Here is a 27,058-nt window from a genome sequence, read left to right on the forward strand (position 1 = left end):
GTTTGAGAAATGGGAAGTAACTTAAAAAATAGATGTTCCTCTCTAAATCTTTGGGTTCTTTTCAAAATGTGTGTTTTTTTTTTAAAGATTCATTTATTTTATTTTTATTTTTTTAAAAGATTTTATTTATTTATTTGACAGAGATCACAAGTAGGCAGAGAGAAAGGAGGAAGCAGGCTCCCTGCTGAGCAGAGAGGCTTGATCCTAGGACCCTGAGATCATGACCTGAGCCAAAGACACAGACTTTAACCCACTGAGACATCCAGGTGCCCCAAGATTCGTTTATTTTAGAGAGAGAATGTGCATGCATGTGCCAGCATGGGGGCAGAAGGGGAGCATCTGAAGCAGACTTCCTGCTGAGGACAGAGCCCATGACCCTGAGATCATGATATGAGCCAAAACCAAGAGTCAGACACTTAACTGACAGAACCACCCAGGTGCCCCCAAAATAATTTTTAAAGTTGCATTTCAGTTTCATATGGTCTTTAATTATGAAAAGGCATTATTGTGAAATTTTTAAATTATATATTATCATTGTATTACCCACAAGAAAAAACACTTAGGGACGCCTGGGTGGCTCAGTCGTTGGGCGTCTGCCTTCAGCTCGGGTCCTAATCCCCAGGGTCCTGGGATTGGGTCTCATGTCAGGCTCTCTGCTTGGCGAAAAGCCTGCTCCTCCCTCTCCCACTCCCCCTGCTTGTGTTCCCTCTCTCACTGTCTCTCTCTGTCAAATAAATAAAATCTTAAAAAAAAAAAAAAATTAAATACTTTGTTCTTTTAAGGGCACTTGTTCTTCAAACTTTTTCTGTGGAGAAAATTTTCTTTTCATATTCTTTTCCTTAAAAAAATTATAATTTAGGTAAATGAAAGAGTGGCCTTCAAATTTTTTATTCTTCAACTTATTAAAAATTTTTGAAAAGCAGTATATATACTTGGAAATGAAAATGTTACTAATAATTACTAGATAGAAAATGAAAAGTGAAAGCCTCCTTACCTCTTCTCTCTTTCTGGTCCCATTCTCCAGTGATAAAGCACTTTTGTCTGAGTGTTTACAGTGTAACTGAAATAAATCAAGCTATGTATGTATAGTTTATATTTAGGAAGCTGTATATAAATGTGTGGGTAAAATCTTTTCTTCCAATTTTTATTATTTTTAAGTTCTGTCAGTTGCCTTTAATTCTATTTTTTAAAAGATCTTATTTATTTATTTATTTATTTGTCAGAGAGAGAGAGAGAGAGCACGTGCTTGCACTCAAGCAGGCACAGTGGCAGGCAGAGGGAGAGGGAGAAACAGGCTCCCCACTGATCAAGGAGCCTGGTGCGGGGCTCGATCCCAGGACCCTGGGATCATGACCTAAGGCAGTGGCTTAACCAACTGAACCACCCAGGTGTCCCTGCTTTTAATTTTAGTATTTATAAACATTTGACTCCTTGATGCTTCTATTATTCCCCTCTCAACCTTCCAGTTTCTCAGTTGTAGTTAATTATTGTAGGTATTCTGTAAGTATTAAATTAATTCACTGTTAACCATTGAAGTAGTTTTCATTCCTCTCTTATGGATTGCAAAACAGGCACAGAAGGATTAAGCTTTTGCTTTCATAAAGAGAGGCTTTGATTCTTCAAGCATGTACCATCCTTTCAAAAATAAATATTTATAATGTACTTGATTTACTGTGCTCTGAGCTTGGGATGTAGTGGTGTGTCAAATGAGGTCTTGGTCCTTTTGTAGTTTATGGTCCATATGGTGTTTTTCATTATAAAACCTTGACAACCTAGGCATCCTAAAACTCCAGATCCCTGTAGCTTCTATCATTCCTAGATCAAAGAGAATTGGTCCTAGAATACAGGATTTACCAAAACAAATAATTCTACTGGAGGACTAGAAGTTTTCAGGGGTTCTAGCTTTTACTCATTCAGCTTAAATATTATAGGAAACCAGAAAAATCTTGCTGTCGTAATATATCTAAAAAATGAAAAGTCCATAAAGTGTCTTTAGAATAGAGTCAGATTTTCCCAATGTGAAACTTAAATTCCTATATAAATTATTTTATATGTAGGAGATACAATAATAACAATAACACAACACAAATGACATTAATTAAAGGCTTCCTGTCTACCAGTGGCTGATCCAACTTTTTACTTATATAGAACTCCTTATTTTTTTTAGCAAATCATGAAGTAGTTACAGTTAATTTATAAATGAGGAAATAATGCAGAAAGAAGGATATGTATTTGCCTAACATCACATAGGTACTAAGTAATGAAATTAGCTCTAGAGTCCTTTTATAGTAGACTGTAGGTTTTTGCTTTTTATTTGAACTCCAACAAAATATATTGTGTATATGATTATAATTTAGCTCAGAGAAATCAGTTGACCCCAGTTTTAAACTAAAGTCCGCTCAGATGATCTTCTGTATTCTTTCAAATTTTTAAAAACACAAAGGTTTTAAGTGACAAGACACATTTCTTTATAATACGAAATTGGCATCCATGTTATGACGTATATATATTTTTGTTTTTGCTGTTGTCCATCCTGCCTGTTATATACAGCTGCCAAATTCATCTTCATTTGGTTCAAGTACAGTCATGACTTTTGCTTATCTAAAATCTTTCTTGATTTCTCCCTATTTCTACTAGGCATTCATGGCCCAGCCAGCATTATTGGTTCTTGTCTGCCCTTGTAAATGTATTTCTCATTTCCTTATAAAATTCTCTTCTCTAGCAAAATTGATACACTCATTGTCTTTTGCATTGCTTTAATTTTTCCACCTCTAGTTTTTAGTTTTTACATTCTTCTACCAGGAATGCCTTCCCATTCTCATCATACTCTTCAAGGGGAAATACCATCCCTTCTGTGAAACATTTTTGGGTTTCTCTTTAAGCCCAAAAGGGTTTTTCTTGGCTCAAAATCGTTGTAATACTTTTTAAAATACTTGCTTTCTCTTGGAAGTTCATGCTTCAATTTGTTAACTTCTGTTTTTTAGAATTAAGAAATGTATTAAATATGCATATTGGTTGTAAGACTAATTCTGGATTCAGAAACATAAAAAGTTGAGTTTGAATCAAGGAAAACTTCCTTTCAACCATAGAAGTATATGGATTGCACCTTCTGTTACAGATAATTGTATTATGTATTTTTCCTATTCAGTTTTTAAGATTCTTGAGATCAGTGCGGCAAAATAGTGAGCTTTAATTACATTAGAAAGATGTGGTTTTCTAGTGAGCCTCTTACTAGTTATGTGACCATAGCAAGTTAACTAAACCTTTTTCACTTGTTTTTTTTTTTAAATCTGTAAAAAGTTTAAAAAAGTCTTATGAGGTAATTTTTTACGCTATTTGTTATTCAAACTTCATTACTATATTCCATAGTTTAAAAGTTATTATTAAGGGGCACCTGGGTGGCTCAGTGGGTTGAGCCTCTGCCTTTGGCTCAGGTTGTGATCTCAGGGTCCTGAGATCGAGCCCCACATCGGGCTCTCTGCTCAACAGGGAGCCTGCTTCCTTCTCTCTCTCTGCCTGCCTCTCTGCCTGCTTGTGATCTCTGTCTTTCAAGTAAATAAATAAAATCTTAAAATAAAAAGTTATTATTAAGGGGCGCCTGGGTGGCTCAGTGGGTTAAAGCCTCTGCCTTCGGCTCAGGTCATGATCCCAGGGTACTGGGATCAAGCCCCGCATCGGGCTCTCTGCTCAGCGGGGAGCCTGCTTCCTCCTCTCTCCCTGCCTGCTTCTCTGTGATCTCCGTCTGTCAAATAAATAAATAAAATATTTTTAAAAAGTTATTATTAAAATTATTATTAAATTTTAAAAATTACTACTAAAAAGATCATTTTTTCCATTATGTAGGATTATAGGCAGCACAAGGGACAGATAAGTAAACATATCTAAATCATACGGAAAGTGCTACAGTAGTAATACATACAGGGTACTGTCTGAAGATAGAGCCTAAGGATATCCAACAAAGGTTGGAAAAGTGAGGTTAATACTTAAGTAGAGTCGGAAAGGACAAGTTAGGAGTCCTTTGTGTCCAGGAGAGTGTAGAGCAGAGGTATTGGACTAGAAGAATAATGGGTGTAAAAGTTGGGATATTTTAAGTATTATGACCCATGACTGGGTCATGTGTTAGGAAAGCTTCAAGAGAGGGAGCTTGAAGAGGTAGATGAGGAGCTAGATCAGAAATGATCTGGTGAAGGTATCGCAGATAAGGGCACCTGAGTTGGCTCAGTTGGTTAAGCATCTGCCTTCAGCTCAGGTCATGATCCCAGAGTCCTGGGATCAAGTGCCATGTCCAGCTCCCTGCTCAGTAGGGAGTCTGCTTCTCCCTGTCCCTTTTTCCCTCCCCTTGCTCATGGGCTTGCTCGCTCACTCGCTTGCTCTCAAATAAATAAAATCTTTAAAAAAAAAGAAAAGAGTATCACAGATGAAAAAACCTACAAGAAAACGCTGTTACCATAATGATAGTAATATTATTTATTGGGTGTTTATTATTTGTGTTAGGCACTGTGCTTAGTATTTTATCATGTTTTTTCAGCTTCTCAAAAAATTTGTATTACAGTTTTTAAAAAATTTTTTTTTAGTTTTTAAAGATTTTATTTATTTATTTGACAGAGAGATCACAAGTAGAGAGGCAGGCAGAGAGAGAGAGAGAGAGAGGAGGAAGCAGGCTCCCCGCTGAGCAGAGAGCCCGATGCGGCTCAATCCCAGGACCCTGAGATCATGACCTGAGCCGAAGGCAGAGGCTTAACCCACTGAGCCACCCAGGTGCCCCTGTATTACAGTTTTTATATACATTTTATAGGCAAGGAAATGAGGGTTTAGAGAGGTTAAGTAATTGGCCCAAGGCAACACAGCTAGTAAATAGCAGAGTCTGGACTTGAATCTTGGTATCACTGATTTTTAAAGTCTTTTTTTTTAAAAGATTTTTATTTATTTATTCGACAGAGAGAGATCACAAGTAGGCAGAGAGGCAGGCAGAGAGAGAGAGAGAGGGAAGCAGGCTCCCTGCTGAGCGGAGAGCCCGACATGGGACTCGATCCCAGGGCCCCGAGATCATGACCCGAGCCGAAGGCAGCGGCTTAACCCACTGAGCCACCCAGGCGCCCCGATTTTTAAAGTCTTTATCTCTTTTTGGTGCTCCCTAGATCAGTGGTGTGCACACATGGTAGGTGTTCAGTACATATTTCTTGAATTGACTGAAATTTTTTCACCTAATTGCCATTTAATTATTTGACTTCATACTTCATAGTTCAGTGAAGGTCACACCGAGTAGAAACATATCTCTATCAGTAATGCTGATAATATATGATTATTTTCACACACACACACACACACACACACACACAGGTCCATACACGCACTTAAAACCAGTTGCTTGGGATAGTTAAGTATATTAATACCTTTATTACACCATTTTACAAAAGTAGAATAACTAGGAAATATAGACAAGCTAAAAGGAAAAAAACTAAATCACTCATTTAAAAGATGAAAAGATTACTGTTTTTTACATAAAAGTTATTTAAAGAATATAACCACGCCTTAAGAAAAATCAGTTAATTCCTTAATATCAGATGTTTCCTTAGAGTTCAAAGCTCTCCAAGTACAATTTCTGTACTGTTCATTTGTTTGAATTAAGATCCATATATTGCGTTTGTTGGTATATCTCTTAGGTCTCTCTTAATTTAAAAGTTTTCCCTCTATGTCTTTTTTCTTAAAATATTGGTAATTTTTTAAAAAGCTGGTTGTTGGTTTTATTTCTCAGGGTATTCTTCCATGGGTATTCTTGTTCAGCCTTTTATTAAAGTGATTAGTATGAACTTCAGTATTTAAAGTTTTTAGTATAAAGTTAGTATTGAAGTGATTAGTATGAAATTGGGGCGTAATTTGCATACAGTTAAATGCACAGAAATTAAATGTTTGGTGAATTTTGACAATTGTATACATCAGTGTATCTGCCACTTAATGTGTTTTGTTTTTGATTAATATATTTTTTAAATGGGAAAAGAGGAGAAATCCTTTCCATTCTTTAGATTCATAAGTTTCGAGTAAGTACAGTGGCAAAGGAACAACAAATAATCATTGATTGCTATTAGGAATATAAAGCTTTCACAGCCAGATGGGTGAATTAAGAAAATTTGGGGTTTGGAAAATACACTCATTAGCAGAGGGATGTTTGTAACATGTTAGAGCTAAAGGTGAAAAGTTTAAATGCACTGCATTGGAATTTATATTTTTGCAGAAAGCTGTCACTGTTTGATTATTCCTCTAAATTGTATGTACCCTTCCCCTACAATCTTTCCCTCTGCCTCAGTTTCAAGCAGCAGATAGTCTCCTCTAAACATTTTTTTAAAAATTTTATTTATTTATTTGACAGAGAGATCACAAGTAGGCAGAGGGGCAGGCAGAGAGAGAGGGGGAAGCAGGCTCCCAGCTGAGCAGAGAGCCTGACATGAGGCTCGATCCTGGGACCCTGAGATCATGACCCAAGCTGAAGGCAGAGGCTTAACCCACTGAGCCACCCAGGCACCCCTTATCTAAACCTTTTAAAGTCAGGAGGATTGTGTGGTTATTAACTCCAAGAAAGAGATAACCACAGTTGAGGCCTATAAATGTCTTGAGTATGTTATTTGCCAGGCATGGCCAACATGCTTCTTTCATCTGTCCATGATGTTGTATTTAACTTAGGGAACTTTATTAATTAACCTGTGCTTTCTTAGAGTAGTGTGCTGATCTTAGTTTGTTATCATTAGGAAGGTAGAATGGAAGTTCCTGAGTGACTACTCTGTGTAAGAAATTATTATTATTATTTTTTAAAGATTTGATTTATTTATTTGACAGAGAGATCACAAGCAGAGAGGCAGGCAGAGGGCGGGGGGAGGGGAAGCATTCTCCCCATCGAGCAGAGAGCCCCCATGTGGGACTCTATCCCAGGACTCTTGAGACCATGACCTGAGCCGAAGGCAGAGGCCTAACCCACTGAGCCACCCAGGAGCCCTGAGAAATTATTTTAAATACAACCCTCTTAAAAACTAAGTGATGGAGGTGATGACAGCTATTTTGTACATAGCCTAGATGAGGAAACAGAGTTTGTGATTTGCGCAAGGTCGTATAGCTAGTAACAACAAAACAAGGCTTTAAACCCTGAAAAATTTTTTTAAAGTTTTTATTTATTTATTTGACAGAGACCATAAGCAGGCAGAATGGCAGGCAGAGGGAGTGGTAGAAGCAGGCTTCCTGTTGAGCAGGGTGTCTGACTCGGGGCTCTATCCCAGGATCCTGGGATCATGACCTGAGCTGAAGGCAGTTGCTCAGCTGACTGAGCCACCCACGCACCCTTAAGCCCTGAATTTTTACCCCAGAACTGTTTTGGTTTGTTTTTTTAAAGATTTTATTTGTCAGAGAGAGTGCGCACGCACAAAACAGGGAGTAGGAGGCAGAAGGAGAAGCAGGCTCCCCACTGAGCAGAACTTGATCCCAGGACTTTGGGAACATGATCTGAGCCAAAGGCAGAAGCTTAACTGGCTGAGCCACTCAGGAGTCTCTCTTTCTTCTTATTTTGTTTTGATAATTCAGCTCAGGAACTATCACTTTTTTTAAATTTTTTAAAGATTTTATTTACTTATTTGAGAGAGAGAGAACACAAGCAGGGGGACTGGGAGAGGGAGAATCAGGCTCCCCACTGAGTAGGGAGCCCAGCGCGGGGCTAGATCATGGGATCGTGACCTGAGCCAAAGGGAGACGCTTAACTGACTGAGCCACCCAGGCACTTAAGACTTTCTTAAAAGTGGAGGTTACTTAAAATTTCCAGTTCCTCATTGAATTTGTAGTTCAACTTTTGAAATGAGAAGTCTCCTTTTTCATTTTATTGAAAATGGGTTTATTTTAGAAGCATTTCCCAAATTAACATAGTAATATAAATTTGTTTTTTAAGAGGTGATACCTTCTTTATGTTTTAAAACTTGTTTACTTAAATTCATATTTAATTTCTAATTTGTAAAGACATTACTTCTGTGGCTATTGTTTCTGCTCCTTTTCAGATCTTGAGAACTTTTTTTTTTTTTTTTAAGATTTTATTTATTTGCCAGAGAGAGAGAGAGAGAGAGTACACACAAGCAGGCAGAGAGGCAGGCAGAGGCAGCGAGAGAAGCATGTTCCCCGCTGAGCAAGGAGCCCGATGTGGGACTCGATCCCAGGACCTTGGAATCATTACCTGAGCCGAAGGCAGCGGCTTAACCAACTGAGCCAGGCGTCCCAGATCTTGAGAACTTTTTAACCAATCATAATCACCTGAAGTTTACTTTATCTTTGGGTGCTCTATGTTTTAAAAAAAATTCTCATTTTAAATACTTCAGATTGTTACATTTACCAAGCATATTACTAGACTTTTTGTCCCCAAGATCCCTACCCCTTTCCTCAAAAAAATCACTCAAAATTGTTTAAGAAAATCAGCTTCTTCTCTGACTTGCTTTAATATTTTTTAAAAATGTAGTTACTTTTTTCTTGGTTTTATTGAGCTTTCATAGTCTTAAAAGATCTCAGGATCATGGTTTTCTCTAGTAGAAGTACGTATTGCTTCTTGAAAGGCCTTTTTTCTTTTCTTTTTTTTAATGTAGAGTTGGTTGGGTAAGACAAATGAAACAACCAGTTAAGCTCATTCCTTCTGTACTTATTATGAACTTCAAAGCTCCTAGTTTTAACCTCTGGTTCAGTCCCATCTTACTAGATTTAAGTGGCTTTTGTTTTGTTTTTTTTTTCATGCAGGTTCTGCTCATTAATCACCACGAGTGTGGATCTGAAGAAGAGTTTATTACCTCTCTTTTTTTGAGTATGTTAACTTCAGATACACACAACGTAGCTTCTCCTTCCCTATTAGATTCTTAGAAGGTAGTTATATTTTTCTAGTCTCCTTCTTGTGACTTTGATAGTTGTGATCAATAAGAATAAAAACTATTCCTTACTACATATTGGGCTATTGCATGCAAATCAGTTCATTTAAAACCTCCTGGAGGTCTTTGGCATGCCAGACATAAAACCATGAGTGTGTGTTTGCGGAGGTAACCATGTTCCAAAGAAATTTATGAGTTAAATTCTTTTCTCAGGAAACTGGGAGAGTTATCTTTTAGGCTCTGGGAATCACTGACTTTAAGGGGCTTGTTTTTGGTGTGTGATTTTCAAAATTAATTTAACATGGGAAATGATAAGGATATTATATGGTATTAGATTTCTGAATGAGTAGTATAGAGAAACTAGTTTGCATTGTACCTACTGTATGCTTAACAAAATAGCTGATTCATATCTTATTAGTTAAACATTGAGAATATTTTTCCATACTTGCAGTTTTTAGATACATCAATATATTTTTCTTCTATGTGAATCTGATAAATGAAATATGATAACATAAAATTAATTCATATGTTTTATATCTAGGGTTGGAAAAAGGAAAGAATTTTGGCTGAATATCCTGATGGCAGGATAATAATGGTTCTTCCTGAAGACCCAAAGTATGCTCTGAAAAAGGTAAATGTCTAGTGAAATTTCATGTAGAATGGATAATGTCTAATTTTTTATTTGAGAGAGCAGGGGAGGAACAGAGGGAGAGGGAGAAGCAGGCTCGCCACTGTGCAGGAAGCCTGACAAGGGGCTTAATCCCAGGACCTTGGAATCACGACCCAAACCTAAAGTAGATGCTTAACCAAGCCACCCAGGTGCCTCTGGATAATGTAATTTTGTAGTTAGTTTAAGAGGGTGATGTATTACTGGCATAGCACGTTCAAACACCAGCTCTAGAAATAAAGAATAAACATTTAAAGAATATACTTAAAAATTATGCTTAAACTTATAATGGGTCTAGGATTTTGAAACAGATTTTTAGTGAATTGGTTAGTGTCCCATGTTATCAGTAATTTGAGTGATGGAATAAAAGGCGTGCTAGTTTATAATGCCACATAAGTGACTTCAGAATTACAAGGGTACCTGGCTGGTTCAGTTGCAAGACTGTGTGATTGTTGATCTTAGGGTTGTGAGTTCGAGTCCCACATGGGGTGTAGAGATCAGAGATAACTTAAATAAAAAATTAAGGGCTGGGGTGCCTGGGTGGCTTAGTGGATTAAGCCTCTGCTGTCAGCTCAGGTTATGATCCTGGGGTCCTGGGATCGAGCCCCGCATCGGGCTCTCTGCTCAGCGGGGAGCCTGCTTCCCCCCACCCCTTCCGCCACCTGCCTCTCTGCCTACTTATGATTTCTCTCTCTGTCAAATAAACAAATTAAATCTTTAAAAACAACAAACGCCTGGGTGGCTCAGTTGGTTAAGCCGCTGCCTTCGGCTCAGGTCATGATCCCAGGGTCCTGGGATCGAGTCCCACATCGGGTTCCTTGCTCGGCGGGGAGCCTGCTTCTCCCTCTGCTTCTGCCTGCCTCTCTGTCTGCCTGTGCTTGCTCGCTCTCTCTCCTTCTGTCTCTGACAAATAAATAAATAAATAAATAAAATTAAACAACAACAACAAAAACCCCAAAAAACAAAAAAAACTTAGGGGTGTGCCTGGGCGGCTCAGTCAGTTAAGCATCTGACTCTTGATTTTGTCTCAGGTCATGCATGATCTCAGGGTTGTGAGAACAAGCCCTGCATTGAGCCCCACATTGGACACCCTACTCAGTGTAGAATCTGCTTGGCATTCTCCCTCCCTCTCTCTGTGCCCCTCCCCCTGCTTTGGCTCTCTTCCCTCTAAAATAAATAAATAAATCTATTAATTAAAAATTTGAAAAATGTATTACTTTCCTTTAAAAAATTAGAATTATAATTAAATTTTGACAACAAAAAATTAGCAATTGTAAAGTTTTATATTGAGAGTAAATTTTTAAACAAAAGTTTATTGTAGAAGAAGATAGAATAATAGGTCATAGAGGTTCACCTGGGTGACACAGTCAGTTAAGAATCTGACTTTTGGTGTTGGCTCAGGTCGTGATCTCAGGGTCATGAGATCATGTCCCATGATGGATTCTGCTGAGTGTCTGCATAACACTGTTTCTCTTTCTGCCCCTCCCCCCACTGCTCTTCATTTTCATAAATAAATTTTTAAAATTATAGAAGTTCTGAAATTAAACATGAGATAAACATATAGTGTTCAGAAAAAAAGATATCTGATTTATAGTTATAAGGTAGAAAATTTAAAGAAGTTCTCTTAGCTGGTGTTGAGCCAGGCTTAGTCCAAATTTAGAGTTCCATACTTTGAAGATTCAGAAAGATAATGAAGTCTGGAATCATTTTATTATATTGTGTATTTTAAGAGGCAAGAAACCATAGGATAAACTTATTTTAAAATGAGTTAAGATTTTTTTTTTTAATTTGACAGATCACAAGTAGGCAGAAAGACAAGCAGAGAGGGAGAGGGGGAAGAAGGCTCCCTGCTGAGCAGAGAGCCTGATGTGGGGCTTGATCCCAGGACCCCGAGATCATGAGCTGAAGGCAGAGGTTTAACCCACTAAGCCACTCAGGCACCCATGAAATGAGTTAATATTAATTACATTTTGAAATAATATGCTCAAATGTTTTTTCATCCTCCATTTGCTTTTTCTGAAGTACCTTATAATGTAAAGCAGTATTTTTTGAAAAACTTTGTTTCACTGGAGTATGTCCAAAGTGTCTAGAAAACACAAGGAAAATGTTTTATTCTTTTTTTTAAGCTTAACTATTGGACCTCTTTAAATTTAGTAAAACATCACTTGAAAGGGTGAGCCTAATATTTGAAAATATAACTAGCATTCTACTTTATATTGTGTTTTATGACTTTTCACGTATCTTTTATTATGTATGACTGGACAATCCCTGATAACCAAATAAGTCCTCATACTACCACTGCCTAATAATATAGACAGTAACATTTAGAATGACACGTAACCATGCCACTTGCCTTGTATTTGAAACGTTGATCCTTGTCACAGAAAGAAATTTTGTTAATTAATTTTGGATTAGTGATTGACTCAATGAAAATTAAATCATGTAATTTTTGGAATTTCAACTATTACCATTGGAAATGAATAGTGGGAACTTTGCTACACCACCATATGTGGCATCAGACTTTTCTTGACTAAGAATCTTCAGGAAATGCTAATTTCCTCATTTTAGTTTCTCAGGACAAAATATTAGTAGCAATGTAGTATGTTACTACTTAGTAATCCATAATGGGTTAAAAATTAAAATCTAAGGAATTGTGAGTCATTTGCCTTCAGGAACTGAATTGTGAGTTGTGTTATGGGATACTATTCCAGTATTAGGAGGACTGGAGTTTTCATCATGTCAGAGGTATGAATACTTAACCCTCCGAGGGTTTATTTTCATTTTAAACTTAGTAGTAACACAAGTGAATGTTGGACTGAATATTTGCATTTTATTTTTTAATTGGGGAAGGAACTAATAATTGAGTACCTACAAAAACCTTTGACCCTTCAGAAGCTCGAGTTTATCATATTTGACTTTGACTGTAATTCTAGGAGGTAGACTAGAAGAAGCACAGTTTGATGCCATATTAGCATTATGGATTCAAAGCTCTGTTCCCTGGTTTTCTTGATGTCCAGTATCTGACATAGGAGAGTTACTTTCGAACTTACTTTCTTGCATATACATTTGCAAGGGACCGTAGACCAAGAGATGTTGGATTTAAGTAAGATAATATTTATAAAGTACATAGTATCTGGCCAGTGGTTGTTAAGAAGTAAATGTGTGTTTCTTCCTCTGTGCCCACTTCCATTTTACTGATGAGAGTACTAACTAAGGCTTGGGAAGAAAAGTGCCTTGCCTGGCTAAGATTCCAGTGAAGTTCTCCAATTCACAAACCCATGATGCTTCTAATGCTCTAATGTTCTTATTCTCTATTGTAGGAGCTCTCAGTTTTCTTGTTAATTAGACTGCAAGGCTTGACATTACTGTCCAGTTCTTCCCCATTTTGCACATTGTTCCACAGGCCTTGAAACCATTATTGGTTAACATAATCATTGGAAAGAACTCTTCTTTAGGCAGTATCCTGCTTGGAATAAAATACTCAACTTACTGAACTGAAATAGTATGTCTTAACATGTATACAATGCTTTCTTTCATTGTTACCAAAAAATACTGTTTTTTATTTGGCAGGTTGACGAGATTAGAGAGATGGTTGATAATGATTTAGGTTTCCAGCAGGCCCCACTAATGTGCTATTCCAGAACTAAAACACTTCTCTTTATTTCTAATGACAAAAAAGTAGTTGGCTGCCTAATTGCGGAACATATCCAGTGGGTAAGTTAAGTGACTTTTTTAAAGAGTGTTCGTATGTAATTCAGTGTCTGACGAGTTGACTGTGTAATCTTGAGTAAAAGTCATGGTAAATTTACAACATTTTATGTATGTGAATGTGAATGTTGGAATTGCCATGTGTAGGTTTTGACTAAGCAGAGTTGTATCTTGCATGGGAATTAGTTTCTCAAGTCAGTATATAAAATAAAAATTCTGTAAATCAAAAAGTACTGTTATATTTTGTTTAGGAAGTTTCCATGTTGGGTATTAATGTAATGTTTGTCTCATTCCTTAAGCACTGGAATAAAGCAGAGGTTGGCAAACTATTACCTGAGGGCAAAATCCAGCCTATTTTTATAAATTAAAATTATAATATAATTACAATATAATATATATACAATATAATATTAAGCAATGCCCATTTGCTTACATGCTGTTTCTGGCTGACTTACACTAGACTGAGTTGAGTAGTTGCAATAGAAACCTGGTGGACTTCAAAGCCTAGCTAAAATACTATCTGTCCAGTTCTTTATAAAAAGTTGCCCATCCCCAGAATAGATTACCACTTCTTTGAGCTTTAGGTGAGAAGTTGACTTGTATTTAGGAGCCAAATTGTACAAAAAAGAATCACAGTAATGGGTATATTCACATTGGGTAAGTTACAGACCAACTTAAGAGAACAGAAGATTCTAGACCCTCTAATCATGCTTATTTTGAGGAATACCTCATTTGAATTCTTTTTTCAGCTGAGTTCTTGTTTGTGAATTCAGTGCACATTGGATTTGACTTTTGTTCAGTTGGTATCTTTCTGGACATTAATAATTTCCTGAAAACATGTTTTATCAAAATTTTCTTACAAAATGTCAGAACAAGTCTTTGAGTGAGTTTCTATGTGTTAATTTTTAAAAATCAGTCTTAAGTTGTGTAGCTTTATGAATCTTGCTGTTTATATTTTAAAAATTGATTTACATGAATAGCTGTGATAAGGTAATTTGTGGATATAAATTTGATATAAAATGACTTGTAGAGTTTGCCATATTGAAATTGAGTTAATTTTACATAGTGTATACCCTTGTGTTTTTTTAAATTTCTATTCTCCCAAGTTCTATTTGCAGTGTTTAGAGGATAGTTATGTAATGTTCGTTAATTCTTCATCGTGTTGTCTCATTGTTTTAAGATTTGTACCATGTTCCATCAGAAGGTTGGCTGTGGTCCAACTAGACTGATAGAGGAGATGCTATGTTTTTTATAGCACTTTAGTTTTCTTTGTTTTTTTTTTTTTCGTTTGTTTGTTTTGTTTTTTTAAAGAGATGGGAGTGTGGGGAAAGCAGCTTTTTAAATTGATTCTTCTGCCATCCCTCCTCGTAATTCTGCACAGCTGTGACCCCTAGAACTATGGCAGCGATCACAGAAACAGTTGTTATGATTGCTGAGTTCTTGATGTGTACTTTTGCTTGTCCTTAGAATGTGGGAGGTAGAGAAAAAAAAGGACCAGTCCTGCTGGGCAGGGTATTTTGTATGTATTACCTTATTTAATTTCTCTACAATTTTCTGAGAGAAGTGGTAGATATCTCTAGTTTATAGATAAGGAACCCAAATCTTAATTTGTTGACTGCTTTTGTGGTCATAACTAGTAAGTGAATTAGAATAGAATGTAGAGTCAGGTCTGTTTCCTGAAGTAAGAAGGAAAGCATAAGTGGCCCCCATAGTTTGTTAAGCCGGACAAATGTAGCAGCCTCTGCACTAAGGTCAGTACTAGACAGTTGCTAATTCATATTCTCACTTTAAAATTTTTCCGTCTTTAATTTTGATACCTTAGGGGTACAGAGTTATAGAAGAGAAGCATCCAGTTATCAGGTCAGAAGAAGAAAAAGTCAGATTTGAAAGGCAGAAAGCCTGGTGCTGCTCAACATTACCAGAGCCTGCAATCTGTGGGATCAGTCGGATATGGGTGTTCAGCATGATGCGTCGGAAGAAAATTGCTTCTCGCATGATTGAATGCCTGAGGTAACTGAATGTCATTCTTCAAGTCCTTTTCTGTAGTTTTAAGATTTAAGTGGATTTTTCATATCAAGATTGGCATTTAATCTTAAATGTATAACTTCTATTTTAATTCAAAATTTGCATAAGATTGTCAGTATATTGGATCTTTGTTTTTTATGTGAATTTAATCTGGGGGTGGGGGGGGCGCAAGCACTATCAGTTAAATCCTATTAAACTATTTTTACTTACTTGTCACTAATGGTATTAGGCCAAAATAATCCACTTATTTCAAACTGTTCAGTATTGGAGAATTTTAAAGATAACCAAATAAATGTGGGAAGGTTTTTTTGGAATTAAAAAAAAATTGCTTTTACAAAAATTTGTCTTAAATTAAGAATATCATTTGTAAATTATCTAAGTCTCCTACTAGTTTTTTCTTTTTGCTTTTGTTGCTTGATTTTAAATTAAATGTATAGAGGAAGACTCAGATAAATCGCACATTTTGTTTTCTGTTCTTTCAAGCACCTTTGCCAAAGGGTTAATGGAGGTTCATATTAATGCAGATGACGTTTTATTCCTAGAATCCCTGTCTGTTATCTGTAGATACAGCTTTCAAAGTAATCCATCATTGTTGGAAGTTCCTAACTAAGGCTCTAGGAATCTTAGAACCTTAATGTGTTTGGTTTTTCCTTCTTATTTTATTATAGGTAGTGATCCAGGAGGGCTCAGGTCTACTCACTCTTGTCATGACAAGAGGCGGGTCTTATTTTAGCTCTTTCAGAACTAAACCTGGAAAATGCAGCTGTTTAAATAATTGTCCGATATATGAGGGTATTGCTCCTCCTTTAAATCTTGTAAATTTAGGTCTTATGACAATCCTAAGTTTATAAAAACGTTAAACAGGATAGCCATTGCCTTTGTTCTGTGCGATAATGCGATGCCCCCATAAGCTTCCTGTTAAGACTCATACAGAGTTTCTACTTTTTTCATTTATTGTTCTTATGTACCTAGCTCACTTTGTTAAGATTACAGTGTGAAAATTCTAATAGTCTGTATCTTGGCTAAATTAAAAAATTGTTTTTAAATAGCAGCTTTATTGATATAATTACATAGCATAAGACTTATCTCTTTAAATTATATAATTCAGTGGGTTTTAATGTATTCACAAGGCTGTGCAGCCATCACCACTGTCTAATTCCAGAACATTTCCATCGCTGCCCCCCCCCCAACCCATACTCATTAGCAGTCATTCCCCATTTCCTTCTCCCTTACTTTTTGGCGGTCACGAATCTACTTTCAGTCTGAATGGATTTTCCTGTTCTGAACATTTCATACAACGAATTCCTGTAATATATGACCTTTGTCACTGGTTTCTTTCCTTCTTAGCATGCTTCAGAGCTCATCCGTGCTGTAGCATGTGTTTGTGTGCTTCATCCCTTTTTTTATTGCCAGATAAAATCCTGCTGTGTGGATGTGCATTTCATTTATCCATTCATCAGTTGATGAATGTGGGGTGGGGTGGTTACACTTCTTTGGCTGTTAGGAATAATCTGTAAACATTTCATGTACAAATTTTTGTTTATTTATTTCCCTCTGTAAGTAGAGAAATATTTGCATTTTTTTAAAGATTTTATTTATTTATTTGATAGAGATCACATAGTAGGCAGAAGAAGCAGGCAGAGAGAGGGGGGAAAACCGGCTCTCTGCTGAGCAGAGAGCCCGATGCGGGGCTCGATCCCAGGACCCTGAGATCATGACCCAAGCCAAAGGCAGAGGCTTAACCCATTGAGCCACCCAGGCACCCCGCATTTGCATGTTTTATTTCTCTTGGTATATACCTAGGAGTAGAATTGTTGGGCCATATAGTAAATGTATGTATAACATTTTGAGGAGCTGCCAAACTGCTTTTCAAAGCAGCTATACTATTTTACAGTCACACCAGCAATATATGAGGGTTCTAATTTCTCCACATCCTCACTAGCACTTGTTATTGTCTGTCTTCTTAATTTTAGTCATCCTAGTGAATATGAAGTGGTATTTCATTTTGGGTTTGATTTACATTTTCCTAATGGCTAATGAGCATCTTTTCATGTGCTTATTGGCCATTTATGGATATTCTTTGGAGACTGCGTATTCAAATCCCATGTCCGTTGTTAAACTAGTTTATCTTTTTCTTATTTTAATAGTTTTTTATATATTCTGGAGAGAAGTCCCTTATCAGATATAAGATCTGCAGATATTTTCTACCTTTTCATAGCTGTCTTTTCATCTTCTTGGTGTCCTTGAACGCACAAAGTTCTTTAATTCTGAACTCCAAATTACGTATCTTTTTCTTTTGTCACTTGTGTTTTTGGTGTCCTAAGAAGCCATTTCCTAATGCAAGGCTACAAAGATTTATACCTGTATTTTCTTCCAGGAGTTCATAATTTTAGTTCTTACATTTAGGTCTTTGACCATTTTAAGTTAATTTTTGTGTATGATGTGGGATTGGATCCAACAACTTTCTCTTTTTCATTCCAATCGTCCCTGTGCCATTTATTAAGCTGACTGTTCTTTTCCATTGAGTGGTCTTGGCATCCATGTCAAAAATCATTGATTGTGAGGATTTATATCTGGACTCTTCAGTTCTATTCCATCAGTCTATTCTTATGCCATAGCACACTGTTTTTAGTTCTGTAGCTTTGTAGTATGTTGCAAAATAAGGAAGTGTGAGTTCTTAAATTTTATTCTTTTTCAAGATTCGTTTGACTGTTGGTGACTCTTCCAATTTCATATGAGATTTAGGACCACCTTGCTAATTTCTGGAAAGCCAGCTGTAGTTCTTTTGATTCATAAACATGGCATGTCTTTGTATTTATCTAAGTTTCTGGATCTTGCACTTCTTTTATTAATCTTGAGTATTCTCCTGATGTTATTATAAATGGAATTGTTTTTAAAATTTCATTTTCGATTGTTAATTTCAAGTATATAGAAATTCCGTTAATTTTTTAATATTGCTCTTGTATTCTGCAGCCTTGCTGAACTCATTTTTTTAATTAGATCTAATAGTTTTTTTGTGAATTCCTTAGGATTTTTGTGTGTATATATAAGGTCATCCAGAAAGAGGTAGTTTTATTTCTTCCTTCCTAATCTGCTTTTTAATTTCTTTTCCTTGTCTATTCTGGCTAGAACCTGCAGTAAGTAAGTACACTGTTAAATAGAAGAGGTATAAACAGAGAGCTTACCTTGTTCCTGATCTTTGGGAAACAGTTTTCAGTCTTTCACATTAACTTTGATGTTCTCTGATACTCTTTATCTGGTTGAGGAAATTCCTTCTACTAAGAATTGTTAAATATTTTTATCATGAAAAGGTGTTGGGTAAATGGTTTATAAGACCATTGTTCCTTTCATAAATACTTTTCTACCTTAGATTATTAATAACCTAGAGGAGCGATTATTTTTAGCAATTTTTAGAACATATAACATTACCTAAAAGTTTTACTGGTCAAATTTTACTTGATAGGTTTTTCCAGTTTGAATGATAAAAATACTAATTTCTTTTCTTTTTCTTTTACCCTTCCACACCCCCCTCTTTTTTGAATAGGAGTAACTTTATATATGGCTCATATTTGAGTAAAGAAGAAATTGCTTTCTCAGATCCCACTCCTGATGGAAAACTATTTGCAACACAGTACTGTGGCACTGGTCAGTTTCTGGTATATAATTTTATTAATGGACAAAATAGCACCTAAAACAAATTTGTGCCTGCAGTACTAGAAGACATCTACTGAAGAGAATGGATTGGTTGCTGACTTTAACCAGGAACTAGGGCCATTTTTATTACAATGAACTCAGGACTGGCAACAACCATAAGGTTGTTCCATTTTCATAAAATTGGAAACAATGCAGTAATAGCTTATTATTGTTTTGTTTTTTAAAGAAGATATTTTATTATCTTTTACAGAAATTTATGATTGATGTATTTTATCTATAGTTATTTAGACATGTTTACATGCAGCAGATAATTGTTCATAGTGGACTGAAAACTAATGCAAGGACTATGGTCTCAGTGATAAGTATATTTTGAAGTTCTTAATATGGAAATATACCAGTGTAGCTTGGTACTGTATTTTTTTATATTGATCTGCTGATACCAGTTATAGTTTTAAAGATTGTATTTTTACAGAGCGGAAACCAATGTTTTGGGTTCTTATCCAAGGAGGGGGCAATATTGCACGTTAAGGAATTCAGAGCTAATTCTTAAATGGCCTGAAATACATTCTGAAGGCACCCTTGCAAAAAGGCAAAGTTCCAAATTAGCAGGAAGAATTTGGGAGCTTTTTCTTCCATTTCTTTCTTTCCTATTCTTGAAGCAGGAAGAAGTGGAAGGTGGTAAAGAATTGAGGCTTTTCTTCTTGGAGAGCTATAAAGTGACTAGAATTAGAAAATACCCTCTAAAATTTATTATTCTTTCATTCTGGTTTTATTTCTTAAAATAAATGGCACCTGGGCACACTTAGGCTATTAACAAATCCCAAAGAGGTTTATAAAAACCTGTGGAATAGTTGTAAGCTAACTATGGATGACTTGGTATCTGCTTTGTTATTCCTCAGAAATACTACACTGAGTATATGCCCGCGTTACTGGACTTCATTTTGATACTTGTCTATCCTTCATAGTGCCCTCTACTTTTAAAGGGTTTATATGTTGAAAAACTGCTGTGGCCTTTTATGACCTGTATATAATGTAGAATAAAATAATAAAATACTTGATAGCTTTTTCTAAGTGATAAATGTGATGATAGTGTGTTGTCATTTGTGCTTTTCAGGGAGTTGTTTGATATCTTAAAACAGTTAAAACACCGGCTTTTTACAAGTTTCACCAGTTTGCCAAAGGACCAGTATGTCTGTAGCAACTCTGAACTTGGTCTTCAAAAGGCAAAATCCTACCTAACATGAGAATTTTTCTGGTCTTTCACAGAAAGAAAGGGCCGTAGCCCAAGAATGAAGCACCACTATCCTTTAACATAGATTATTTTTATGAGCTAAAATAATCATATCCAGCTAAAAGTTAGGACTTTAAATTAGCAGATGTGTATTTTATCCCCCTATAGATAGATGCTTTTTAAACTTTCAGAGCCATGTAAAGCTCTGTACTCTGTTTGTAGGGGTGTAAATATTTCCCTCTGACTCATTATGATATTCTGACTTTTGATACTCCCTTTCCCTTTGGACTTGAAACTATTCTAGTCATCCCTGGTGTCCTCATTTGCCTGACAGGGAGTGTAACTTTTTTTTTTTTTTTTTAATTTTATTTATTTATTTGACAAAGAGAAATCACAAGTAGGCCAAGAGGCAGGCAGAGAGAGAGGAAGGGAAGCAGGCTCCCTGCTGAGCAGAGACGACCCCCCCCCCCCCCAACACGGGGTTCGATCCCAGGACCCTGAGATAATGACCTGAGCCGAAGGCAGCGGCTTAACCCACTGAGCCACCCAGGTGCCCCACAGGGAATGTAACTTTTTAAAAGGAGGATGACATTTTCAGGTACATTATAGATGCTCTGGTAACTTTTAATTTCATAATACAGATCCAATTTCCACAGAAGCCATAGTATGCTTCTTTGTGGAGCAAAACTTGGTGGTTTCAAGGGGATCTGGGAGTAGAGAATATACATTGATTGGTTAGTTTAAATGTTACAGTTATTAGGAAAACCATTATTTTCACATTTATATTGAAGACACAGCCCCTAAAATAACTTTTATAGTCTAGGTATTTCTCAAAGAGTAGTATTAATGACTTCTAACTTTTGAGTGTTTTCTATGTGTCACACCTGTATAGTGCTGGATTATTTTATTATCTGACAACTCAAGTAAGGAATCTGGAACTTAGAAGCTTAAAAGACTGCTATAGCAGTCAGTGTGAAAAATGCTGAAACACAGAACTAAAGCTGTGATGTGTTGATGAAGAGGAAGAGACAGTTAACTTTGGAGAAGATACAATTGAAGAATTGAAAGAGTTGATAACCAACTGAAGAAGGATCATGGCAGAGAATCTAGGGTAATTTGGAATTTTGATTTGGGTAACTGGATAGATGGATTGACTGAAAGGGGAATTCTGGAGAATTATGTTGGGAGGATTGGACCAGAAAGGATGAGTGCACGTTTGGTAAAGATTTTGAGGTCATTGCAGAATCTCCAAGTGTTTGGTGTGAAATTGGATATGTTGATCCAGAATTTGAGAGAAGTTTGAACTAAGGAAATGTATTAATATAGTTATTCAGAAGTTTAGAAGAGATGTTCCCACTGTAGGCTTTGTAAAATTACAGGATAGGAGAGAGTTGTGAGGAACACTGTCATTTAGGAGCCTCAAAGAAGACTACCTGAGAAGAGGTAAGAGGGTCAGAAGAGAGTGGTATATACCAGAAGAAGTGTTTGATAGTAAGAATGATCAGCACTGTCTCATCACAATTGAAGGCTGAAGAAAGACCCTAGAAAAGAAAGGAGCGATCTTTTCGGAGTGGTGGAGGCAGTGATGGATGCAGTGAGTATACACTAATGGCCACAGTCAGACTTCAAAAGAAGTGATTCTGTAATTGTGATTGAATAAATATGTCTGTGAATTTGTCAGCTGCCCTTGAATAGTTGTTACTTCATTCTAAAAATGTCTGGATCTCCTGGGTGGCTCAGTCAATTGAGCATCTGACTCTTGATTTTGGCTCAGGTCATGATCTCAGGGTTGTTAGATTGAGCCCTGTGTCGGGCCCCACACTTAGTGGGGAGTCTGCTTGATATTCTCTCCCTCTCATATTTGCATGCATGCACTCTCACTCCTTCTCTCTCAAAAATAAATATTAAAAAAAAAATGATTAGTATATAAGAGCGCCTGGGTGGCTCAGTGGGTTAAAACCTCTGCCTTCAGCTCAGGTCATGATCCCAGGGTCCTGGGATCGAGCCCCGCATCGGGCTCTCTGCTCAGTGGGGAGTCTGCTTCCCCCTCATCTCTCTCTGCCTGCCTCTCTGACTGCTTGTGATCTGTCAAATAAATAAATAAAATCTTTAAAAAAAATGATTAGTATATAGTATATAGACATAAGAAATAGAAGTATAGATAGGAACCACAAGGTTTTATGAGTTACGCCCTTTTCTACATGGACATGCATTGGTTTTATTATATATTGCAAGAATTATAAAGAAATCATGATTTTACAAGTGAAGCATGACTATCATAAGGACAATAAGTACAGTAGACATGCAGTGACATTTTAATTGTTCTTGCTTAGATCGCATGGCTGCCCCAGATATCTAGTCCTATCTGGCCATATTTTCACCAGGATTTAAACGATTGCTGAGCTGGTTTCTGGAGAGTGACTGCAGACATAGTTTGTCTTCTACCTATTCTCATGGCCCTTAGGCCTTTTGGCATATAAAGGGAGGATACTGTCTTATAATAACCCCTCCTCCTGCCACACCATTCTTATAAAAATAAGATACACTGGACTACTTACAGAACAAAAAAGTGGTCAGAAAACTTACTTTGCTTTCTCTCTCTTAGAACTTACTCCATCTGCTGTCATAGTCTCTGAAGTGGATGCTTTGCTTAGCTCAGTACTTGACAGTAAAGAGCAGAAGGAATTTACTGTGTGACTGGCTTTAAACCTTGGCCTCAGTGACCCTTCTGAAATCACATTGGGTGATGTTTTCTTTCAGTAAAACCAGGGGTTTGGTGTTAGAGCAGTGTTCTTGTAGAGAAAGCACACAGGTTCGTTTCCATGACGAAAGAGAGACCTGAGGAATATTTGTTGCCTAGATGTTGTTCCAGCATTAGGTAGTTGAATTCAGAGGTACAGCAGTCAGAGTTTCACGGCCTTTTGGTCCTTCCAATGGACCAGCTGCTTTGGAATATATAGTGGAACACTATATATCAGGAGCAGTTTCTGCTTGCTCCTGAATGTGTCACCACACTTAACAAATGTTTATCCCCCCTCCTGAGGTAAATGGCCAGGGGTCCTTGGCCTAGAAGAGTGTTTTCATGGTTCTTTATCAAAGTCTACTGTACTGAGCACTCTTTACATAATAGAACTGAAAGGCATTTTTCTGGAATAATGAAGTTATTCTTAAAAGTAGGCAGTTGGGAAGTAAATTGGAGATTAACCCTGTCATACTACATAGTTTTTGCAACACAAAGTTCTGAGGACACCAGAATGAGTGTAGTTGCCATTTATAAAAGATTGTGGATCTACTCTATTTTCTTTTTTTTAAAAAAACACTTTAAAAAAAAGATTTATTAATTTAACAGATCACAAGTAAAGAGGCAGGCAGAGAGAGAGGGGGAAGCAGCATCCCTGCTGAGCAGAGCCTGACTCAGGCCTCGATCCCAGGACTCTGAGATCATGACCTGAGCTGAAAGCAGATGCTTTAACCCACTGAGCCACCCAGGCGCCCCGCAACTCTGAGTATTGCTAATATGTTTGTCATCCTTACCTAATGTGGGACTCTGCAAATGGGTATGGTATGTAGATACTTCATATGTGTGTGTGTATATCTTCTTTGTATAAGCTACAGATTTTCATTCAACATATATTTAAAACTTTTCTTAAACTCTTAGGCCAGAATTGTCAAATCTTCGAGTTATCCAACTTGTGATAAGTGGACTTCGTATCTGTTTTGGACATTGCCAGTGGTAGGGAGCTCATTCCAGTTTTGAACATACCAGAGAATTAGTGTAAAGAAAACAAACTTTTTCTTTTTTTGCGGGGGGCGGGGGGAGGGGGATGGGAGAGAATTTTAATACATTCACCAAATTAAACAAAAGGACAACATACTGTAGACACAACTTAAGACAATTTAGAATCATAAACAAAATGTGAGGTAGACCAACTAGTGAAATTCACCAAATTTTGGTTGAGAAAACTTTACAGTAATAAAGTAACACAGGTGCCTCCTTTTCTAAAAATCACAAAAAGCAATTGCATAAGTTACAGCCAAAATAACTGAATACAATTCTCATTCTAATTTTAGTTTACATTCAGTATTAACCTGTGTGAACTATCTTACATGACAAAGTTCAACAGGTTTATAGATTAGTTATTATGCAGGCCTAGCAAACACACTCATACCACAATGTTCTAAAGGATGGCAAGGCTTGAAGCTGAACACACCAAGGTATGTATTAACAAATCATGGTGTCCTGTGCTTGTGCAATTTTATCCTTAAAGGAGAAGGACCTAACATTTCTAAAGAATTATACTGTTAAGGTGATTTTTAAAGATCCCGACCTTAGGATTACAGGCATTGGAAAGAATAGGGAGGTCAGTTGGAATTCTTCATCATTGGGGTGATGGTCCTTTGGCTTTTTTCTGGCATTTCTCTTCCATAGGGTTAAGTAGTATTTAAGAGATTAGTTACTTGATTTTTCAGAGTACCATGGAGTACCTGCATCTAAAGTTACTACTTTAAAAAACACACTTTAGACTTTGAAGCCCTAAAGCCAGAAGAAACCCTGAGAAGCCATCTGCCCCAGGTACCACTGTTTTGGAATTGTTTCAAGTATCTTATTTGCTCTATATAGTAAATGTTATTGGAATATTGCACAAACAGTGGGTTTCTTGATATCATCTGCATTAGGCCCTTTCAGCAAAACAGGAACAATTGAAATACATTCATTTCTAAAGCAACCTGCTTCAAAACGTACCTCTTCACCAAAAATTCTGCTGTACGAAAATTAAGGAGTATTTTTAAAGAATACATAAGGCAGATTCTCTTTGAAGGACAATTTTAAAAATGGGGTTTAAAGGAATTGTTCATTTCAAAATACATTTAAAGCATCATAAGTAGCTATATTAAAATCAAGAGATCTGCAAACCATTTTCAGATTAGTACATTCCATCTTTTCACTACTGTAAACTCCTTGTTATCATAAGCTAATAAAGCTGGTCAGTTAACATCATTTGTTTTAAGTAAATGCAGGCTTAGTCAGCCCCCTTTCAGTAGTTTCAGGCCACAGATAAGACATCAATTCAAGTAAAAATGGCCATTTTAAGTGGTATATACGGGCTAATAAGAAAAATGTGAAGGAGATTGTTTAATGATAACTGTAATTTAAGCATAAACTTCTAATAGACTTCGTTGGTTCTAGGACATTTTCTAAAAGTCTGTTTTTGATTAAAATATATTGGTGAGAAATCTGTAGAAACTTACACTGCTGATATTGAACAAACACCCCCTGCTGATTTTAGCTGAGTCAGAGACATTATGTAATGGAATCTTTCTTTCTTCTTTCAAGAGAATCACTGGTAGGATTAAAACTGGTTATGTCTCTCTCTCTCTGGCTCTGTTTCCCATTTCATCAATTTTTGTGGTGTTGTCGGTATAAGGTAGGTGATAATCATTCAGTGTCTTTTAAAGGAAGCTTTGGTTGAGGCCCTGAAAGGAAACGAACTACTTCTACTCCACACAGAACTGCAGCCTGACGAGTAGCTTTCCTGGTGCTGGCTACTTCGTTCCAGCCAAACAGGGTGGGGATGGGGTGACCACTGAACAGTTTTTAATGGGCTCAACTACTGAATTAGGTTCTCCTTGTTCAAGATTAAACGCTGGTCCATATTCTCATAGACATACTGTGCTTAGAGACGGGAAACATTTTTAAAGAATGTAAAAAGCAAAGGAATTTCAGCAAGGAGAAGCTGCATAAATGTATACAGCGCCTACTCTGCATTTACTGATTTGTTTGTTCAGTTTAAATAGTAAACTTTTAACTCCTGTGGAAATTTTGCCAAAAGTTTCAATACATATAAGATTATAAATCTTAAACTAACACTGCACAGAGAAAGACAAAGCTACTTCTTTTTTTTTTTAAAATACAAATATCTTCTACATTCTATCATTTCAGACCCCTGAGTAATACTGTACCAAAGTACAGATCTGAAGAGAAACTGAGGGTTCAGGCCTCAAACGTTAATCTTCAATTAATTCCACACCAACGGTGTGAGTCTCGTAACACATTCAGACTAGCTAATGCCGAGAGTCTGTTTTCCCCCTAACATAGTGTAGTAGAAAAAACAATGCAAACTCCAAGTACGTCCTCCTCAGGCTCCCATGGCAGACCATGTCTTAAGTAATTGCATAACTGCCTAGGGTGGAGTTAACCTGAATTTAAGGTCCTGACAGTGGAACTGAAAGAGAATGATAGCCCCAAATACCTGGGTCAGATTGGGGTTGGAGGGGTGGATTTCTTTGGAGAACAAATACGTTGCACTTTGCTCCACAGTGATTGTACCTTAAAGGAAAAAAATCCCAAGTAATTGTTTCTGCCCCACCCCACCTAGGCATCCCTTCGCTGTGTTTGGTCTCTTCAAAAGGTCATACGTGGCGGCCAGTAAGAAAGTAGAGGGGCTTGTCATCACTGCTGTTAGCGGTTTGAAACTCGTCCCGGAGGCGGAACTGCCACTCATCCTCTAGCTCTAAGCGGACAATTGTTTGGCGTAAGGAGCTTCTGTCTTGGCAGATGACACATAGGGTAGCACCTTCAGAAGAAACGCAGAAATGCATGTTAGGCTCAGGGATTGAAATATAAAGAACCTACCATTTTTTCCTGATTATATCCTCTAAGCTAACACATCTGAGAACCAACATGTAGGTAAGTGGCCTATCACAATCATTCATAATAATTTTATTTTCCATTTGAGTAAGTAGTATTACAAATTCAGTTTAAGAGTGTAAAGTGAAAAATCCTTGCCCTCTGGTAACCAATGGTAAAACTAGTGTACTGTGTCTCTAGTGTAGCGCTTCTCCGCCTTAGCAACACTGGGTAATCTTGTTACAGGGGGGGGGCGTGGGGGGGGT

At 36.9% G+C, this 27,058-nt stretch overlaps 2 protein-coding genes across 16 annotated transcripts in view; one reads left to right on the forward strand and one right to left on the reverse strand.

The window, feature by feature from the left end:
• The window catches only part of ESCO1 (establishment of sister chromatid cohesion N-acetyltransferase 1), an 84,396-nt gene extending 64,384 nt beyond the window's left edge, over window positions 1-20,012 (forward strand). For 6 of the 7 annotated variants that reach the window (XM_059138922.1, XM_059138924.1, XM_059138921.1 and 3 more), the window contains 4 exons: window positions 9,421-9,510; window positions 13,117-13,260; window positions 15,077-15,264; window positions 18,824-20,012. In XM_059138922.1, the coding sequence (XP_058994905.1) occupies window positions 9,421-9,510; window positions 13,117-13,260; window positions 15,077-15,264; window positions 18,824-18,971 (570 nt within the window). In that variant the 3' untranslated portion in view covers window positions 18,972-20,012. The remainder of the gene's footprint in view (window positions 1-9,420; window positions 9,511-13,116; window positions 13,261-15,076; window positions 15,265-18,823) is intronic. The other variant, XM_059138927.1, reaches the window with a different exon arrangement.
• Window positions 20,013-23,934: 3,922 nt separating this feature from the next.
• The window catches only part of GREB1L (GREB1 like retinoic acid receptor coactivator), a 272,164-nt gene continuing 269,040 nt past the window's right edge, over window positions 23,935-27,058 (reverse strand). For 8 of the 9 annotated variants that reach the window (XM_059138916.1, XM_059138915.1, XM_059138914.1 and 5 more), the window contains one exon: window positions 23,935-26,739. In XM_059138916.1, the coding sequence (XP_058994899.1) occupies window positions 26,576-26,739 (164 nt within the window). In that variant the 3' untranslated portion in view covers window positions 23,935-26,575. The remainder of the gene's footprint in view (window positions 26,740-27,058) is intronic. The other variant, XM_059138920.1, reaches the window with a different exon arrangement.

The sequence above is a fragment of the Mustela lutreola genome, chromosome 11, assembly GCF_030435805.1.
Source record: "Mustela lutreola isolate mMusLut2 chromosome 11, mMusLut2.pri, whole genome shotgun sequence".
NCBI classification, from domain to species: Eukaryota; Metazoa; Chordata; class Mammalia; order Carnivora; family Mustelidae; genus Mustela; species Mustela lutreola.